The sequence below is a fragment of the Trachemys scripta genome, chromosome 2 (assembly GCF_013100865.1).
Source record: "Trachemys scripta elegans isolate TJP31775 chromosome 2, CAS_Tse_1.0, whole genome shotgun sequence".
NCBI classification, from domain to species: Eukaryota; Metazoa; Chordata; order Testudines; family Emydidae; genus Trachemys; species Trachemys scripta.
Window position 1 is genome coordinate 225,751,937 of NC_048299.1, and position 13,330 is coordinate 225,765,266.

The window sequence follows — 13,330 nt, forward strand, 5'->3', positions numbered from 1 at the left end:
CCAAAAGAAACCAATATGCACATACTTCAGGAGTACAAATTGGTTCCATCCATTCAAGGTGCTGTTCAAGCCTGTCCAACATAGATTGACTGGCATCACAAAAAACACTTAAAGCCATTGTTTCTTAAAGTTTTTTCTTTAATAGGAAAAAATTACAAAAGAAAAGAAACAGCTGATCTCCTAGACAAAACCCGGAAGAAAACTGTCATGTTCTCTGGTCTAACATTTACAATGGAATTCTGACTAGAGATTAGGGTACTTTTAAATCTATTGTAGTTCAGGATATGATGTTAGGGGACAGGGATAGTTTAGTCCACAACATCTATTCATGCGTGCAAAGGAGAGCAAGAACTGGAATGAAGAAAACTTTCATACTCCACACTTTTGGATTATTCCTTATGCTAAACTAGCTCATCTTTTGTGTATTACAACTCTTTCACCTGTACTACAACTTTAAACTCGATGACAAACAAATACCACTCAATTTAGTTCCATTAGAAGATGAATACACACATCAGGCTGACTCACTCTCACCACCCTCCAGGCAGCGGCTAAATTTTATATGAAGCCTATTTTAGACACCACCGAAAACGATATTTAACACCTTTTACCCAAATTAGATCACTACCTACTTCACTAGTGATTTAAATAACCACAGATAAATTGAAGAGAATTTGAAGTGAATACCAGGCTTGCCAAAAACCCCAAAATAAACAAAGCAATTAAAATATTCAATTAACTAGTCTTCTTACCTTGCTCTTTTATCTGACGAATTTGCTTCACAGTTTCTTTCAAGATTGCACATTTGTCAGGTTTAAAGTTAAAGTTGTCAATATCATTAAAATTCGCAAAAATCAGCTCTGCAAGTTCTTCTATGTATTTATTCTCCTGCTCACGATTACGTTTCTCAGTGCTTCTTTTAGGGCTGAAAGAGGAGTTTAAAATGTGTTATTTTTAACAACAGTTTATTCACCTTCTGACAGTTCAAAATTGAGATTAGGATTTTGAAGAATATTGAACAACATCAAAGAAATAAAACAAAAAAAACCTCATCGACCTACTGTTTCTTGAGTAGCATCGTCTATGTTAGAACAAATTAATTAGCTCAAAAGTGAACATTTTAAAAAGGACACCATCCACTTGTTTGTTCCCCAGCAGTCAGCTTTTGGAGATGGGGTTCAAAATTAAAAAAAAAATATATACAAAAAAAGTTTAAGCAAAATACAAATGAACTTTCCTGCCATGTTAAGAATTCAAGCAAAACAGCATTTTGTTAGTACTTGAGAAAGTGAAACTTCCCAAAAACAAAAGTTAAACCAACCAACCTATTTCTATTGTCCAACCCATGTGAAATGCAAAGATTAACCACTAGCATAAATGCTGAATACTAAGTTAGGGTTTTTAAATTCTTTCAGTTTTAATAAAGTAATTGAGGTAATTTTTTATTATTATTTTATGTTAGAAGTCTCTAAAATTTCATAAAAGACAAACGGGCAAATCCTACACTGTAGTTTGAGATGATTGAAGAATTACCCTTCATACTGAGTGCCAGAGAAAGCTATTTACTCAAGCTACCCAGGCTTTATTCAGATGGCAACATGAACTGTACCTCCTTTGCATGAGCAGGGTCTCAAAAAATATATTCGATTTATAACAAGGGTTAACAGCTTAGATTTGTCTGAATGGAGTAGTTGTGTAGTGACTCCCTGCTGGAATGAGAATTTAGTTGGCCATTGCCTAACGAGTGTGAAAAGTGTGTGGACTTTATTTATTACTTATAAGAAAAAATATAAAAAGATTGATTATCTTGCAGTAACTGTGGTTCTTTTGTCCATGTGGATCTCACTCTAGATGTGCATGCATGAGATTGGCATCTTTGAACAGCAGCGTCTGTGGGAGCTGCACCCAAGCCCATTGAGGAAAATTTGGGCCCCCTGTCCCCATTTCACTTTACTTCCACAAATGTTTTGGGGGATTCTCTGAGCTCAGGGCCCCAATAAAATTATCTCTGCCTTTCCGCTCCTCTCATCAGCCCTGGCTGCACCTATGCCCTGCATGCCCCCAGGCTCCTCAGCCAACGGATATAAAGGGCACGGCGGCCACAACAGTCCCCCAGTTCCTTCACCAATACAGAATCTCAGCAAATGAGTCTCTGAAATAGCAGAGATAAAGGGTGGGTCATGGGATCCTCACAGACATCTTGAAGAACACAGTTACTGCAAGGTATGTAACTGTTCTCTCCTTTTCATATATTTGTCCATGTGGATGCCACTGTAGGTGACTGGAAGTACCCCACACCGGAAAGGTGGGACCTCCTAGCTGCCACTAACTAAATGATTGTAACGCTGCCTTCCCAAAGCTGATATCTGATCTTTCAGCCAAGTCAAAGGTGCAGTGCTTAACTTAGAGGGGACTACTCCAAGTAGCTGCCTTGCAGATCTCAAATATGGAAATATTTCTGAAACATGCATGAGAGGTAGCTTGAGCTTTAGTTGAACGTGCCTTAATGATTGGTGGCAGGGCTATGCCGGACATGTGGTAGCAGATTGAAGTAAACTGGGTAATCCATTTAGAAATTCTCTGAGAGAAGATGACTTGCCCTTTAGCAGCACTATTTCAAACAACAAAAAAGACTGAGGGAAAGTCTAAAGGATTTTGTCCTACAAACAAACATCTACGTTTCGCTAGGAAAGACTGGGGTTTTGGAAAGAACACTGGAAGATTAATTAACTGGTTTAAAAAGAAATCTGAAACAACTCTTGGAATAACTTTAGGATGAGGTCTCAACATCACCTTGTCTCAGTGAAACGGGGTAGAAGGAGGAGGATCCAGCCATGAGGGCTTGGAGTTCACTGTACCAGGTGGCTGATGTAACAACCACCAAAAAAGGCAGTTCTGAGAGTAAGAAGGTAAAAAGAACATTCAGAAAGGGGTTCAAAGGGTCTCCTCCTAGGACCAGTGAGGATGATGTTGAGATCCTAAGACAGAGGGGGGCTTCCTAACTGATGACTATTTCCCACAGTATATTCTACTTGTGGAGGGTTTCATGCTTTGCAACAGAATTTCTCGTATCTGTAGTGAACATTGTCTGCCATTAGCACTTACCAGCCAACATGTAGGCTCCTAGGTGCAGTGAGATTTTGGGTCTGGATATAGAATTTGTCTCCGGTTCTGAGATATGTGTGGACAGTCCAGAAGTGCTACTGGGTGCAGAGTTGACATTTTAAGTGTTGCGGAATCAGTACCAGATTGAGTAGGGATCAAAGTAGCCCTAGGGCCTTTTGGTGGTGAGCCAAACATTGAACCAATGTTGCTTGCTTCTGTAGCATGAAAGGGCTTTGTACTCAGTTCTCAGGAACAGAGTGAAGGCAAATAGCTCTTCTTAGACTTTCCCTTTCTTTGGAGAAGATGACAGTTGCCAGGAACCATGTTTGGTCCACTCCTGTGATCTATCTTGCCTCAGTGCAGTACCAGTCTTTAGTGCCTGGAACTAGCCACAGATGCTGAGGTGGTCTTTGGCAGCCATGTCTTTTGACTTGTCAATGGTGCCAGTCAGACGTCTTACTATACCAGTCTTGGGAGTTGGATCCTGGCTGATAGGGACACAGAGAGATTGAAACTTGGAAGTAGAAGGTCCCATCTTAAGAGACTGATGCCTATTATTCTAGGTCAAAACTGTCTCTCATAGACTGGTCTGGTATACATAATTTCAGCAGAATGTCACTGGATTTTCTTGTTCTTGAGAAGGATTGGCGGACAGAGCACTGGTCAGGCACACAGTTTTCACTGGGTCAAAATTAACCATGATTGTAACAATCTACAAGAGTGGGTGAGACTGTCACAAGATGGGCAGGTTCGAAGCCCGAAGGCTTTGAGTCCACTATTGAAGTGATTGTGGCACAGCACACCAAGGGGGAAAAGAGGGAGTGTGTTTACTTGGGGCTTTTTTTGGGGCAAGGAATACATTTAAGGGAAAAAAATTTAAGAATGCTTTGGGGAGATTTATAGGAAAATTAACCCTAATTGGTTAAATTTATAGAAAATGTGCTACACATAAAGGAATAACAGAATAGGAAATCTTAGAGGCAATAGAAAGTATAAAAAGTGGTAAAATTCCAGACTGATGGCTTTCCAGGTGAAGTTTACAAGCTATTTAATAAGTTATTAGTGGGTTACTTGTGGGGTACCTTCAATGCCATTCTGTTAGGGAAGAAACTTCCACAAACCTATGAAAAGAAACTACTGCTGTTGTTCTCCCTAACGTTGAAAAAGACCATACCTTATGCAGCTCTTATAAGTTCATGACATAAACAACTTAGCAAAACTACTAGTGAGCCAACAGCAGTCCATACTCTCAGTTTTTATATACTAAGGCTGTCAAGCGATAAAAAAAAGTAATCATGATTAATCACACTATTAAACAATAGAATACCATTTATTTAAATATTTTTGGATGTTTTCCACATTTTCAAATATATTAATTTCAATTACATCACAGAATACGAAGTGTACAGTGCTCACTTAATATTTATTTTTTATTACAAATATTTGCACTGTAAAAAACAAAAGAAAATAGTATTTTTCAATTCACCTAATACAGTAACTCCTCACTTAACGTTGTAGTTATGTTCCTGAAAAATGCGATTTTAAGCGAAACGATGTTAAGCAAATCCAATTTCCCCTAAGAATTAATGTAAATGGGGGGTGGGATGGTTTAGGTTCCAGGGAAATTTTTTTCACCAGACAAAAAGACTATAGATAGATAGATAGACAGACAGACAGACAGACAGACACACACACACTATAAGTTTTAAACAAACAATTTATTACTGGTACACAGCGATGATGATTGTGAAGTCAGAGGGTGGGATATTTCCCAAGGAATGCCTTACTGCTAAATGATGAACTAGCAATTGGCTGAGCCCTCAAGGGTTAACTCGTTGTTAATGTAGCCTCACACTCTACAAGGCAGCATGAATGGAGGGAGGGGAAACAGCATGGCAGACAGACACAGAGACACACGCCGTGTGTGTGTGTGTGTGTGTGTGTGTGTGAGATGCACAATGCTCCTTTAAGTACGCTGACCCCACTCTAAGCACACTACCTTTTTAAGTTGGTCAGCGAGCTGAGATAGCAGCTGCTGCCAGGAAGCTCCCTCTGTCCTGAGCCCTGTCGTGTCCCCCCCTGCTCTATGGAAGATGGAGTAAGCAGGAGCAGGGGGGGAGGGTACTTTGATCCCTACTCCGCACAGCAAGCAGGAGGCTCCGGGGAGCAGCTCCAAGACAGAGGGCAGGTGCAGCACATGGCAATAGGGGGCAGGCAGCCGGCAACGGATAGCCTGCTGGGCAGCTGCCGCACAGGGAACTTAGGGGAAAGGGGAGCTGATGGGGGGCTGCTGGTCCACCCTGGTGCCAAGTCCCCACCAGCTAGCTGCAACGGGCTGCTCTTCCCGCAAGCAGTGGACAAAGCAGGCGGCTGCCAAATGACATTATAAGGGAGCATTGCACAACTTTAAACGAGCACGTTCTCTAATTGATCAGCAACGTAACAACGAAACGTTAACCAGGACGACTTTAAGTGAGGAGTTACTACAAGTACTGTAGTGCAATCTCTTTATCATGAAAGTTGAACTTACAAATGTAGAATTATGTATAAAAAACTGCATTCAAAAATAAAACAATGTAAAACTTTAGAGCCTACAAGTCCACTCAGTCCTACTTCAACCAAACGCTCAGACAAACAAGTTTGGTTACAATTTGCAGGAGTAATGTAAACAAGAAGCGGGCAGCAATATCACCTGAAAGTGAGAACAGGCATTCGCATGGCACTGTTGTAGCTGGCGTTGCAAGATATTTAGGTGCCAGATGCGCTAAAGATTCATATGTCCCTTTATGCTTCAACCACCATTCCAGAGGACATGAGTCCATGCTGATCACGGGTTCTGCTCGATAATGATCCAAAGCAAAGTGGACAGACGCATGTCCATTTTTATCATCTGAGTCAAATGCCACCAGCAGAAGGTTGACTCTCTTTTTTGATGGTTCGGGTTCTGTAGTTTCCGCATCCGAGTGTTGCTCTTTTAAGACTTCTGAAAGCATGCTCCACACTCCCTCCCTCTCAGATTTTGGATGGCACTTCAGATTTTTAAACCTTGGGCGAGTGCTGTAGCTATCTTTAGAAATCTCACATTGGTACCTTCTTTGCATTTTGTCAAATCTGGTGTGAAAGTGTTCTTAAAACGAACATGTGCTGGGTCATCATCCGAGACAACTATAACATGAAATATATGGCAGAATGCGGATAAAACAGAGCAGGAGACATTGAACTCTTCGGAGGAGAATTGTGTCACAAATTTAATTAACGCATTTTTTTTTTTTTTTTAACAAGCATCATCAGCATGGAAGCATGTCCTCTGGAATGGTGGCCGAAACATGAAGGGGCATACGAATGTTTAGCATATCTGGCACATAAATATCTTGCAACGCCAGCTACAAAAGTGCCATGGAATGCCTGTTCTCACTTTCAGGTGACGTTGTAAATAAGAAGCAGGCAGCAATATCGCCCATAAATATAAACAAACTTGTTTGTCTTAGCAATTGCCTGAATAAGAAGTAGGACTGAGTGGACTTTTGGCTCTAAAGTTTTACATTGTTTTGTTTTTGAGTGCAGTTATATAATAACAATAAAAAAAAATCTACATTTGTAAGTTATACTTTCACGATAAAGAGAGTGCACTACAGTACTTGTATGAGGTGAATTGAAAAATACTATTTCTTTTATCATTTTTATAGTGCAAATATTTGTAATCAAAAATAATATAAAGTGAGCTCTGTCCTTTGTATTCTGTGTTGTACTAGAAATCAATATATTTGAAAATGTAGAAAAACATCCAAAATATTTAATAAATTTCAATTGATGTTCTATTGTTTAACAGTGCTATTAATTTTTTTAATCACAATTAATTTTTTTTTGAGTTAATCGCATGAGTTAACTGCGATTAATCGACAACCATAATATAAACCCAAATCAAACTGTATTCGTTCAGGATAGACAAATGTTAGACAATATTCAGAGAGTACTTGAAATCATCCATAATGCCAGATCAAAAAGATCCATTTCTTTTATCACTTGATCCAAAGAAAGCTTCTGATAGACTAGAGTAGAGCTTTTTGTTTCAAGTCCTGTCCCAGATGAACATTGGTCCCTTAGTTCCTTAAATGGATAAATGTTCTTTATATCAGCCCAAAAGCAGTGGTGCAACTTAACGGGATTAAATCTGCCCTGTTTGAATTACACAGAGGGAGTAGGAGAAGATGTCCATTGTCTTCTTTACTTTTTTCATTGGCCACATAGCCTTTTTCACAGAAGATAAGGAATAATGAATTTATCACAGGAATGAAACTTGAAGGAACACATCAAAAAATAGCTTTATAAATGCTGATATATTATTTTTATCTAACCCAAAAGTTTCCCTAAAATTAGTGTCTAAGGAAAATCCATGACTTTGGGAAAGCATTTAAAGTACGTTATGCCAAATCTGAAATGCTAGCTATAAAATTTGCCAGATCCTCAGAAGTCATTCCTCTAGAAAACATTTGGGTAAAAATGGTCAACAAATTCTGCAAGAACCCTGAGAATTCAAATCTCAAACAGTGTAGAAGAGCTCTATGATTTAAATGTCAAACCACTACTTCAGCAAATGAAAAAAACCTGGAGTGTGTAAGGGGAAGTATATACTTTCTTGGTTTGGAAGAATAGCCTTTAGTCAAAATGAACATTTAATCCAGGATATCTTTCTTGTTTCAAAATCTTTATGTAATCATCCCAGATAACATCTTAGTAGGAATACAGAGGATGTTGTTAGAATTTATATGAAACCAGAAAAGACCAACTGCGTGCAGCTATTTTGTACAGACCAATTAAACAGGATGGACTAGCTGTTCCAAATATTCTATGGTACTAACAAGTCAGCCAGCTCAAAGCAGTAATGGATTGGGGTTCTCTAACTCAGCCAAACACTGGGTCTTTATTGAATAAGACCATTGTGGTGGTGTAACTATTGCTAGACTACCATGGATTAATTCTAAAAAATCATGCTCTCTGGAAATTTACACACATCCTTTAGCAAAGGCTACTCCATGGGTTAGGGATAGAACTAGAGATAAGATAAACTTTTCTCCCGCACCAATGACAACCATTGCAAATAATCCAGATCTTAACCCAAATTATGAACCACAAAGTTTTAAAGATTAGGAGAACCAGGGAATGACTATTCAGTAAAGAAACTTTTCAAACCTATTTAGCGATCAAAACTAACTTGAAATGAATGGCCCATTCTCCCTTTGTACCAGTACTTTCAAGTTAGGGAATACGTTGTTTTGTACAAAAATCTTACGTTAGTAGAAGCGATGGTCAATTAGGGGGGAAAATATAACTAATTTGTAACAATCTTTGCAGATCACTTTCTTAGCAAAAAATATCTATAAATGATACACTGGGAAAAGGAACTGGATAGACAAATTACACCAGAGGAATAGGATTTGATCTGGAAAAGAGGACCAGCAACCTCAGTCTGTAGCATGATCAAAGAATATTTCTTTAAAATACTGCTTCAATGGTTCCTTATACCAGTCAAATAAAAAAAAAACCTCACAGAGATTGAATGGGGACAAATGTTGGCGATGTGGTGGTGAAAGAGAAGTCTGTATGCATTAATGGTGGACATGCTTTCCCAAAGTAATGATTTTCTTTAGACATTGATGCTATCTATAAACAAATATCAACAATTGTTGGATATTTATTACCAAATGATCCTTTAGTAATCCTCCTGGGGCTTCCTAGCAGACAGACATGGTCACACAAAGAGAAATGAAGAATTAGTCTTTCATCTGCAGTTCTGCAGAAAAGGACCTAGGGATTATAGTGGACGAGAAGCTGGATATGAGTCAACAGTGTGCCCTTGTTGCCAAGAAGGCTAACGGCATTTTGGGCTGTATAAGTAGGGGCATTGCCAGCAGATCAAGGGACGTGATCATTCCCCTCTATTAGACATTGGTGAGGCCTCATCTGGAGTACTGTGTCCAGTTTTGGGTCCCACACTACAAGAAGGATGTGGAAAAATTGGAAAGAGTCCAACGGAGGGCAACAAAAATGATTAGGTGGCTGGAGCACATGACTTATGAGGAGAGGCTGAGGGAACTGGGATTGTTTAGTCTGCAGAAGAGAAGAATGAGGGAGGATTTGATAGCTGCTTTCAACTACCTGAAAGGGGGGTCCAAAGAGGATGGATCTAGACTGTTCTCCGTGGTACCTGATGACAGAACCAGGAATAATGGTCTTAAGTTGCAGTGGGGGAGGTTTAGATTGGATATTAGGAAAAACTTTTTCACTAGGAGGGTAGTGAAGCACTGGAATGGGTTACCTAGGGAGGTGGTGGAATCTCCTTCCTTAGAGGTTTTTAAGGTCAGGCTTGACAAAGCCCTGGCTGGGATGATTTAGGTGGGAATTGGTCCTGCTTTGAGCAGGGGGTTGGACTAGATGACCTCCTAAGGTCCCTTCCAACCCTGATATTCTATGATCTTCTGGAACCTGCTACGCTACCAGAAAAATAAAAATAATCCAACTCTAAAAGAATGGTTCTGAATAATAAGGAATGTTATGGAAAAATTAATGCCCAAATTACGCACCCAGCAAAACAGACAAATTTGGTTACCTTTTATTCAATATTCAAGACAAAGTATATTTCACCTGTAAAAAAACCCAGCAAACTTGTCCAATTTTTTTAATATTAATATTTGCTAGACATGCTTGGTCTCAGTAACTTTAATAAACCCAATTTAATAAAATCACCAGAAACAACTTGTTGTGGGTAGTATAAAGATGCTCACTCTTGTATATGGTATGATTATATTACTGTATGACATTTCCCTAAACAAAAGCTCACTGTTGTAATGATTCTTGTTTTGTCACAGCAAGGATTTGTAAGCCTGTTAAAACTTCCTAAACAAAACAAACAAAAAAAGAAACGAAAAAGAAAACGAGAAACTACGCTAAGGGGCAACTGGCAGACATAGCCTGATTCTGTCTCGCTGCTATGAATGGGAGAGGGAACTGACTGACAACTGTGGCCATTTTGCCCTTTATGCACTCACAAGGGAAGCTTAGAGAGGCACACAGGGTGCAGGTGTGCCCTGACAGAAACTGGTGTTCAGAGATTTCAACCTTGTGCACATGAGGTGCATGCACACCTAGAGTAGGAGCCACGCAGACAATACTTGAAAGAGAAGAATATTTAGTTTTTATGTAATCATCTACTTCTTCAAAATATTAATGAACCACTTCTTCAAAACACAAGTGAACTAACCTGGGACCAAGCTGATCAGGGCATTCCTTGCGCTTTCTTGACTCTGCCCTGGATGGGTCAGAGGAATTTTCTCCCATCCCACTCATCTTGAACACATATCAGCAACTAAAAAAAGAAGGGGGAAAGGGTTAGAGTAGATGGACATCTTTTCTTCTTGTCTATAGTTAAATGAAACATAACTGACCTAAAAAGCTTTAATTAAAAAGTTAAAATATCAAGTTACACAAGTCTGCATGCAGTATCATGGAATGAGTATGTCAGTAACAATTGCTATAACCAATGAACACACGTCTAATTTTGGATGTAAAGTTATTAAATCTACTTCAGAGGGTAAATAACCTGTAAAATCATAATGCATTAGAGCAACACACACACTGGTAATATTTGTATCACAGTAATGCCTAGAAGCCCCAGTGAAGAATCAGCAGAGCCATGAGCGGATACAAAAATTTAGATCCACATTCAATCTGCATCCATAGTAACTAACCACCAGCATCCTCTAGAACAGCAGTTCTCAACTAGACATCCATGACTCCCTGGGGAACCACCAACCAGTTTCAGGGGGTGCACGCCCCACGGGGCTTCAGGTTCCACCCCTGCCGTGGGTGCCAGGGCTCGGCGCTCCAGCTGCGCAGGGGGTACCAGCCCCTTGGACAGACTCCCTGTGATGGGGCGGACTAGGTTCAGAGGCCCGGTGCCGGAAGACAGCTCGCCTCAGAAAAGGGCATAGAGAGGTTTAAGTGGTGTATAAACTTCATAAGGGCTCTCTGCATGAGGGTGACTTTCACCCCATTCCTTGGGACTGAAGTAGCAAAAGACTAAGCCTCCTCTAAAGCAGCTTTGCACAGTCTTAAGACTAGAGTTCTTGTGGCAGTCTACTTTGTGAGAAAAGAAAAGGATGCTTCTCTTTGCAACCTCATACTGCTGGGCTCAATTTCCTACTAGAAAACCTTTTTTGAGACGAGAATTGTCAGTTCCGAAATTTCTTTGTTACCTATTGGTTCCAAATTTAATAGGATGCCACTGTATAAATATCTCAGAAATCCACAAAGCACTATATCAAACAATTCAAAATTCCCACCACAGTTAATGTACCAGTTTGTACGCATGACGATAGAACAACAAGCACTACTAAGTTACAGACACTAAAGAAACCCCTAGTAACATTTTCATCCACAAAACAAAGCTTTGGGGCCTTTTGAGATGCTATACTAAATCTGGCATTAGTAATATTCAAGTTTTGCCAACCACCTGAATAAGTTTTTGCCCACATCTTGTGTAGAAGTATTAGTAGGATATGCAGTACACTTTAGTTTTTTGGATTTTAGTCTTCTTTTGATAGTGGAGCCTTCCTTAACAAATACAATAAAAATGGTGCAAGAAATCTGGTCAACTTTCCAAATTTAGGAAGAAATAAAAATGATCACCTGTGTTTATTTTTCTTAAACAGCTATAGGACTGTCATGACCCAGATCTAAAATTATCTTTCCTTACAAAAATTAAAATATCGGGTTTGCAGCTGCAGAACTTTTAATCATGTTACTGTCAAATATTGATAGAAAAGGCTAATTGACAACTTGTAATTCCACATCACTGGAGACATCATTTGATCAGATTCTAGGACAAGATAGGTCAGGATTCCCTTTGCTAGCACTCAAAAATTGTGGCCCTTGTGATAGGGTGTACCAGGTCCGTTGAGGCCTTCCGGAAGGCCCTGCAGTCCCTACCATACCATGCCCCCCAAAAAAGGCCAGTAGAACTGGGTCCTCCAAACTGCAGGGGAGGCAGCCAATCAGAGCCTAGCAGGCTCATATGAAAGGAGTTTCAGGACCTGGAAAGCTCAATTGCTGGCTGGAGCCAGAGGAGGAAAAATGGTATTCCTGGGTGTCTGAAGAAAGTGCAGCAGCTGGACAGAGCAGTCTCTGGCTGGGACCAGAAGGAGTGAAAGGCTGGGAGATTCCATAGGTAAAGAGACTGGGGAAAAACCCTGGGATAGGACTGTGAAGTTCTCCAGGCACTGAGGCCTGGGAGAAAGAACCCTGAGAGAACAGGGCAAGGACCATGGGTGGTGGGTGACCTGCCAGCTCGGGGAGGCTGGCCTCTGGCCAGCCCCATCCCTCCCCTCCCCTGCTGAAGCACAGAGCCGCCCCTCCCAGAGCGCCGGGTGGGTGGTGCGTGGCTCCCCGAACCGCCAAGCGTCAGATGGGCGGTGCATGTCCCCGAGCGTCCCCAGCCCCCACCGAACACAGGGCAGGCAGCGCCCCCAGCCCACCCCCTCCCCAAGCAGCCCCAGCCACCCCAAATCCTGGCCACCCTAGCCCAAGCCCCAACATGCTTCCCTAGAAATAGCCAGCCTGCCTGGGCTGGGGCCAAAGAGGAAGGGCAAGCCAGAGGGAGCCTTCTGAGCAGATTGTGGGCAAGGCCACACCAGGTGGTTTGGGGAGGCTTAGCCTCCCACAGCCTACAATACACACCACCCATGGCAAAGACTGTTAACAGACTCTCTTGGTAAGAAGAGGAGAGACCCTGCTTAAACAGGGAACATGCCAAGGACCTAAGAAGCTGATGGGACAGAGTAGGAAACAGCCCAGGGAATGCAGCAATAGCCGTTAATGAAGGAAGCAGGATGTGGCTGTTAGTCATAGGTCCCTGGGTTGAGACCCAGAGTAGTGGATGGGCCCATGTCCCCCCACCAACCACAGGCAGAGTGGCCAAAGGTTGAGGAAGCAACAAGTTTCGTTTGGAGCCCGAGAAAGGGGCAGTACCTGACGTGGTTACATTAATCAGGCCCAGAGATGGGCCTGAGGGCCTTAAGGAAGGGCCAACCGTTTGTTGGATTGGGTTACTGTCTGTTTTGTTTGTTTCACATACAGACCGTGTGTGACTCAGCTGGAGGGCTGAGTCGCTGAAGACCTACTGCAAAGTAGAGAGTGGAGGCAAGAACCTGGCCAGCAGGAGGTGCTTACA

At 41.3% G+C, this 13,330-nt stretch overlaps 1 protein-coding gene across 6 annotated transcripts in view; it reads right to left on the reverse strand.

Moving 5' to 3' along the window:
• NCOA2 (nuclear receptor coactivator 2) overlaps window positions 1–13,330 on the reverse strand; it is a 279,877-nt gene that overhangs the window by 108,591 nt on the left and 157,956 nt on the right. For all 6 annotated transcript variants that reach the window (XM_034763070.1, XM_034763072.1, XM_034763068.1 and 3 more), the window contains 2 exons: window positions 10,364–10,468; window positions 753–925 (listed from right to left, as the gene is read on the reverse strand). In XM_034763070.1, coding sequence (XP_034618961.1) covers window positions 753–925; window positions 10,364–10,449 — 259 coding nt within the window. In that variant the 5' untranslated portion in view covers window positions 10,450–10,468. The remainder of the gene's footprint in view (window positions 1–752; window positions 926–10,363; window positions 10,469–13,330) is intronic.